The 7590-nt window shown below is 39.0% G+C and overlaps 1 protein-coding gene across 1 annotated transcript in view; it reads left to right on the forward strand.

Moving 5' to 3' along the window:
• The window catches only part of LOC137273221 (WD repeat-containing protein 46-like), a 19003-nt gene extending 12465 nt beyond the window's left edge, over nucleotides 1-6538 (forward strand). Inside the window, exons 8-15 of the mRNA XM_067805726.1 lie at nucleotides 371-521; nucleotides 864-999; nucleotides 2260-2359; nucleotides 2880-3033; nucleotides 3585-3732; nucleotides 4411-4505; nucleotides 4724-4819; nucleotides 6252-6538. Coding sequence (XP_067661827.1) covers nucleotides 371-521; nucleotides 864-999; nucleotides 2260-2359; nucleotides 2880-3033; nucleotides 3585-3732; nucleotides 4411-4505; nucleotides 4724-4819; nucleotides 6252-6473 — 1102 coding nt within the window. The 3' untranslated portion in view covers nucleotides 6474-6538. The remainder of the gene's footprint in view (nucleotides 1-370; nucleotides 522-863; nucleotides 1000-2259; nucleotides 2360-2879; nucleotides 3034-3584; nucleotides 3733-4410; nucleotides 4506-4723; nucleotides 4820-6251) is intronic.
• The last annotated feature ends 1052 nt before the right edge of the window (nucleotides 6539-7590 follow it).

The raw sequence follows: 7590 nt of genomic DNA on the forward strand, positions 1-7590 counted from the left end.
TAATTCCTACACAACTGTATATATATTCTGGAGTATGGCTTTCACATGTCCTTGGATGTACAAATTTCTGAGGCAGATACTAAAAGTTTAACTGATATACTGGTCCAGTTTTGATAGGGACATTGTTAACCTTCCATGACAGACAAGACTGATTCTCATAACATGGCAACTGTATTTAAATGGAATGACCTATGAGCTATGATATTATTCTTACCAAGAGTTGTGTAGTATATGTTTAATGTGGTATCAAAATTGTTGTGTAAGAGGAAGTTCATCAAAAATCGTAATGTGTTGACAGAATGATCTGCTGCACAGTCTTACTTAAATCCCCATCTCTACAACTAGTACAGGTCCCCCATTCTCTCCCTAGATGGCTCCACCAGGAGACCATGTTTGCTGTTGCCCAGCGACAGTGGACGTATATCTATGACAACCAGGGCATCGAGCTGCACTGCCTAAAAGCCATTGACACAGCTCTGCGAATGGAGTTCCTGCCGTATCACTTCCTCTTAGCCACTGCAGTGAGTACATGTGGGAAGTTACTTCTCAAGGAAGTACAATGTCATCTTAGCGCTAAGGTGCTGGTGGGAGTTAAAGTGTTCACTTGTCATGCCAAAAACCTAGGTTCTATTACCCACATTGAATAAATGTGTGTCTGGTGTCCTCCACCATGATATTGCTGGAATATTGCTAAAAGTGGCATAAAACCATACTCACTAAACCTTGGCGCCAATGTGATTATATCACTGGTACCTAATACCACAATGGTTGATCTAAGGGTATTATGACACTGTGTCAAGTTGATATAAAAATTTAGGTGAGAATACCTTATCTGAATATCAGTAATGTTCCCTTTGTTCCAGAGTGCGAAGGGTTTCCTGACATATGTGGACACATCGGTCGGGAAGAAGGTGGCTGGAATCTACACCAACAGTGGCCGTCTGGACGTCATGTGTCAAAACCGCAGCAATGCCGTGGTTCATCTGGGTCACCCAGGAGGTGAGAAGAAACAGCAGCAGTCAATAGCAACTAAGTTATACTGCGGATCAACTCGTCAACCCACGGTAGAACAGTGGGGATGCTGTTGATCACTGGATTGCCTGGTGCAGACTTGATTATTTACAGACCGCTGCAATATAGCTGGAATATTGATGAGTGCTGCGTAAAACTCAAATCACTCACTCACTAACTCACTGAAATGCTAAAGAAACGCAATTTTTGAGTGTGGCGTTACACTAGAAACCAACCTCAGAGGATCACCAGGTCATGCTTTGATCAATATAGTTGTTATTCAGATGCTGTATTTAACAATCTAATGTTGAAGAGCAGATGTCGGTGCACCAGAATGTACAAGCTAGTAACACCATCTTACAGCTCAGCCAAATGTAGTTGTTCATCATGTATAGCTCCATGGTTTAATTCATGTTTCATTGTAACATTGCGTTCCTACCTCTGTGTGACTTTCGTTAAAGAGCTTTAAAGTTTCTGCGTTTTGGCAGTCAAGTCATCCAAGGTGGTCCATACTTAGTTGCAGGAAACATATTATCTTCTAAACCAAGTTCATTCCAATTACGTTTCTAGTTTTGTCAACTTCATACATGTTACACTATGACATGACTATGACATTTAACTGTGTAGATCAGTGCTCACTATGACATATATCAGTGTAGATCAGTGCTCACTATGACATTTAACTGTGTAGATCAGTGCTCACTATGACATATATCAGTGTAGATCAGTGCTCACTATGACATATATCAGTGTAGATCAGTGCTCATTATGACATTTAACTGTGTAGATCAGTGCTCACTATGACATATATCAGTGTAGATCAGTGCTCATTATGACATTTAACTGTGTAGATCAGTGCTCACTATGACATATATCAGTGTAGATCAGTGCTCACTATGACATTTAACTGTGTAGATCAGTGCTCACTATGACATATATCAGTGTAGATCAGTGCTCACTATGACATATATCAGTGTAGATCAGTGCTCACTATGACATATATCAGTGTAGATCAGTGCTCACTATGACATATATCAGTGTAGATCAGTGCTCACTATGACATATATCAGTGTAGATCAGTGCTCACTTGATTATTTAGGACTGCTGCCAAGTAGCTAAAATATGCCCTGTGTGGTGTTACGCAACAAGCAAACAAACAAACAAATATAACTGGAATACTGATCTAGGCATTGTAAAGTTTCACTTATGATTTGTATATTGACAATATTTAATGATTTGTGTGTATAGGTACTGTAACTTTGTGGACTCCCAACCTAAAGAGCTATGCAGCCAAGTTGCTGTGCCACATTGGGAGTGTGAGATCCCTGGCCGTAGACAACTCAGGAAAGTAAGTGTTTGCTTGGAACATTTCATGAAAAAATACTGTTAATTGTCCTGTACTGCCTCTTTACTGTATGGACTGAATTTCTTCAATTATTGGGTAAATGAAATGTTGTATTACACTTGGTGTGTTTGTCTGTGACACAGCCCATGAAACTATTATTTCCCTTTCATAGCTCTTAAGAAATCTCTCATTACGCTGATGGTAAAAAAATATTTGAAATTTAGCTCCTTTTCTGTTAAGATTATTAATATCTGAAGACTAAAATTGATAGCATAATATTACTTATCCAGTCCCTTTTTATGCTCTAACTTGCGATACCACTCACTCACTTGGGATGGTTGTGAAGCCTTGTAGTTAAAGTGTTCGCTCAGTGAGCCAAAGACACAGGTTGCAGTCACCACATGGATGCGATGTGTGAAGCCCATTTTTGGTGTTCTTACTGTGATATTACTGGAATATTGCTAAAAGTGGTGCAAAACTAAACTCACTCACTCAGCCCTGCACTCACCCACTCGGTTTTTAGATACATGGCCTCCTCTGGGATTGATGGGAAACTGAAGATCTGGGATCTGCGGACATACAGGATGTTACAGTGTTACCAGTTGCAGACAGGGGCAGGCTCCCTTGCCTTCAGTCAGCAGGGAATGGTTGCAGCCGGCATGGGCAACGTCGTCCAGGTCAGTCTCATGTGTTCCACTGTCATAGGTGTGATAGAATGCTGTGTATTCTTTTAGCAATGTGTATTCTTTTAGCAATGTGTGAAAATGTTATTGTTGACATACAGTGCTTATTTAGGCCAGATCAATTTTATTTCTTGTTTTATGGATTAAGAAAATGTAAAGGCATAAGAAAAAAAAGATAGAATCACCAAAGTAACATTCCTTCTGCATACCAATAGTATTTTACTTTTGGCAATTTATGAAGTAAGTGTACAATCGAAAAACGATTTTCATGTAAGTTTACTTTTCTGGCCAGTAACAACAGTAGGATTTTATTTTTTTAGGGTTTTTTTTTTTCTTATACATGAAAAAGTACGACTGATGGATCTGTAAAACAAGAAATAAAATAAGTTTGAATTTATCTAAGTTTATACACATAAAAACAGAAATACATTCTTGTCTCAGGTTGTGATTTTTGGGGAATTGTTGAAAGCAGTTTAATACATTTCCAATCACAGCACCATCATCTGAAGTTATAATGTGATGGGTGTGTACATGGACTGTTTCAGGTGTTTAACAACTGCTGTGAACAGAGAGTTACCTCCCCGTACATGCAGCATCGTATCCCATCATCCATCAGAAGTGTACAGTTCTGTCCATACGAAGATGTTCTTGGTGTGAGCCACTCAGAGGGATTTGCCAGCCTCCTTGTTCCAGGTCTGTAGTCTGCCAAGTCTGCAGTATGGTTTCACCAGATCCTCCTCGGCAGGAGAAGCAACAAGATGGAGTTGTCCATTAATTAGTTATTTGAATTTTGCCTCTTTCCAGTCCACACATGTCTGTTTTGAAGAAAAACAGCTATGACAAAGGGTATTCAGTTGTATGCCGACCTGAACAAGTGGGTTTTAATGCGAGACAAAAAGTCTGATAGTTATTGTTTGGCAGAATGTGCTGTCACTACAGGAGCTATAGCAGGATTTGGTTTCTAAATCGGATTTGGTTTCTAAATCCTAAAGATTGAGCTGTAACATGATTATTAGTAAGATCAGAGAGAGTGCCAGTCCATGCTTTGTTTTAAACATCAGTGTTATGATCATTAGTGTTGGTCTATGCATTGTGATTTGCTCATCAGATTTGTATACCTTGGTGGTACTGGGATCTGCAGGTTTTTAGTGTGTAGACTTTGTGTACATTCTTAAATCACACCAAGACATAACTAAATTTCTTCTCTAAGTATTGCAAAACTGACCTAGCTCTCTTGAAGACTGTTCGGTTGAATAATGCTAAATATCTGCTCACTCAACAGACATCTCACCTTAAATTAAGCTGCTATCGTCATGGTCAGTGCTTTTAGTGTCTAGTGCATGAGTTTTATGACCGATTTTATTTGTACAGGGTCTGGAGAAGCCAACTTTGATGCTTTGGAGGTGAATCCATACCAAACGAAGAAACAGCGACGACAGGCTGAGGTCAAGATGCTGCTTGACAAGGTATTTCTTTTTTGGGGTTTGCGATCAGCATTTTATCTTTTCATGTTTAGGGAAACCTGTTTTGTTTTTCATGAACAGCTGCTGTACTACTTCTATCTTTGAAAGAAAACGATCTGTATTTTGTGGATAAGTGTGTGCCACAAAAGGGACATATATGAAATTGTGGGTGATATTTGACCCATGTGTGAGTGTCTGACACGATTTGATCTCCTTTTCAGATTCCTGCAGATATGATCACACTAGACACAAAGAAAGTTGGCGAGATTGAGGCGAAGAGCTATGATGAGATGATCAAAGAGAAGAATAAACTGGAGGTAAGTCGAACATCATCAAGATAGATAAACCAGGAGCAGGTATGGAAAGTGGTGCACCCTGGACAAGTGACAGTGTTCAAATGTACAACCAACCACCAATGAAGTTGTCATAAGAGGTACAGTCGTACCCCGTTTATGCGAACACTTGTGTTTTTATTGAAATTGTCCTTATAAGCGAATATCTGAACCATGGGCCATATGTACGTACAAAGAAGAGAACATAGTAGGCATCAGACATAATCTTTATTGATTACACATAAACAAATATCAGTGCATACATAAAATGTCTTGTACCTGTTCATGCAGTAATGTGCGCTTGAAGAAATCAGTCGTAGCTTTTCGCACTGGCTGTGTAGAAAAGCGAGAGGACTTTCGCCGGTCAGTTCATCACTGTCGACATTCACAAGATCATCGGCAGTAACAGTCACAGTTGCAACTTGTGCATAGGATCATAGTGCATTGCGAAGTTCCGACAAGGCTGTGTCTTCTTGTGGGTCCTCATTTGATTGGATAATATCCACATGACGAAAGCAGTTAGCAATTGTCTTTTCGCTCACAGCTGTCCAGGCTTGCTTGATCATCCGGATTAATTAATTATAGGGATCCACAAATTGACATACTTCAAAATTAAACTCAGTGTCACCTTGCTACTCAGAGGTAGTTAATCTTCTGACACTTCAAAGACTGCCGACTTCTTTCATGTTATGGCATGCGAGGACCTCGGTAATCACGTGTGTAAACATACAGGTGCTCAGCCATCCGAATATACAAGACAAAAAAATGCACATAATTTAGTGTTTTGTATGTGAAAATGGATTTCCGGATAGGTGTGTAATTTTACAATGCTGCAAATTCGTTTTAAGTAATTTCCGTTCGGAGAGCGAGTTTTCCGGATATCTGAGGTTCAGATAAACGGGGCACAACTGTAATCCCATTTGCATAGATTGATGCTCATGCTATTGATGCTCATGCTATTGATGACGAATTGTTCAGAATTGACTATTTATTGACCACCACGATAACGCTGGAATATTGTTGAGTGTGGCTGCATAAACAAACAAGAAAGAAAACAAGAAACAAGGAAAAACTGTCCAGTGTACAGGGAAAGAGTATCTGATATGAAAGACTACTTGGGTTGTCTACTTCTGAAAATGATAATTCGGGAATAAATTGATCTGTTTAATGGGTAATAGTGGGGGTTGTTTATTTTCACACCGGTTACCATTATTCCAGCAATATTACGGCAAGGTACACCAGAAATCGGCTTCACTCTTCATTGGGTAATAGTTATTCTGCATGTGAGCACATACTATCTGGGCATGTGAAGGTATATAAAAGTGTAGTCTAAAACCAACATTAATACTGTCTTGAGCTGTATTTTTTTAACTAAAGCTGATTCACTAGCTCACTATTTAACATTTTGACTTTTCAGTTTCTAAAGGTGGAGAAGTCAGATTTTGCCCCACGATACAAGATGAGAGGCAAAAGCAAGGCAGGGAAAGTCGAACACAGGAAACAAGAGGTCAAGGACTCTTTGAGAAGAGAAGTAGCTCGGGAGTCAAACAAACTTAAACAGGAGAAGTACCGAGAGCAGACAAAGAATGAAGGTCACAAATATGGAGTCCTCAGCAGATTCAGTAAGAAGAATGTGTAGCTAAACTGAATCAGTGTTTTGATGTGTAAATATAAATATTGATTAAAATTGTGTCCAATAACTTACAAGGGCTTTGGAGACTAATTCAGCAGTCTGTCAAGATAGATGGGAGTCCAGGCTCAAATTGATACAACTCTGTTATTAATATGGATCATAAAAGATTGATAATTTTTAACTAAATATTGATCAGTAATCAATGCATGCTTATTAAAAATGCAGAAAGAATCCAACAAACAAAACCCTATCATCTCCTCACAGGTGGAATTTACAAAACAAAATTCCAATTATCCAACCCCAAAGTTTATTTCCCCACAATTGTCTGTCTACAATAAACTAACGAGTGTAAGACACCGGTCACTGGCATTATCCCATTGAGGTCCGATTATGACCAACTCATCTAACGTCTACCGTTCAACATCCAACACACACATATCATTATAATCAATCTCATAGCTCTCCACCTAACCCTAACACTGCTTTGCAGAATTAGGAACTGTTCTTATATAAGACATATGCATGGAAATCTCGTGCAGAGGTCCTTTCCACGAAGCGTACTGCGTTTGCGAGCACAACACACTGTCCACGAACAAAACATCCACGAACTAAACATGTCCCAATACCCATTCCACAAACCATTCTTCAGTCCAGATGGTGAGTGGCCCTTAATATCACATATACTCAAGGGGGATACAAATGCATAAATCTTTAATTATCATTGTTATAAATGAAACCCTGTCATTAAAACTACTCATTTCGACATTTAATAACCTTAATTTGACCTTTTTGACCACAGTGCACAATTCACTCCTGCGAATGAAATTTCAACCAGAGGGGCAGGCCTCTGTGATGTAACATGAGGTATACCTGTAGTATACTGTAGTATTATCTACATTTCCCAAAGATAAATTATCTTGTTTATAGGTTAGTCTAAACCTGCAATCGCGACAGTTGTTTTGCAAAATGAAAGCTCTGTGTTTTCACAATCTACTGCCATTTGATCTTGTCACTTGTTTTGCTTTTTTCCGTGATACAACTTGTTTTCATAGACAATTCTGTCAAAATCACCTGTCATAATGTTTGAAAGTCGTTCATGTAGTTCTGTTACAAACGGTGTCAT

The sequence above is a fragment of the Haliotis asinina genome, chromosome 2 (assembly GCF_037392515.1).
Source record: "Haliotis asinina isolate JCU_RB_2024 chromosome 2, JCU_Hal_asi_v2, whole genome shotgun sequence".
Lineage (NCBI taxonomy): Eukaryota > Metazoa > Mollusca > Gastropoda > Lepetellida > Haliotidae > Haliotis > Haliotis asinina.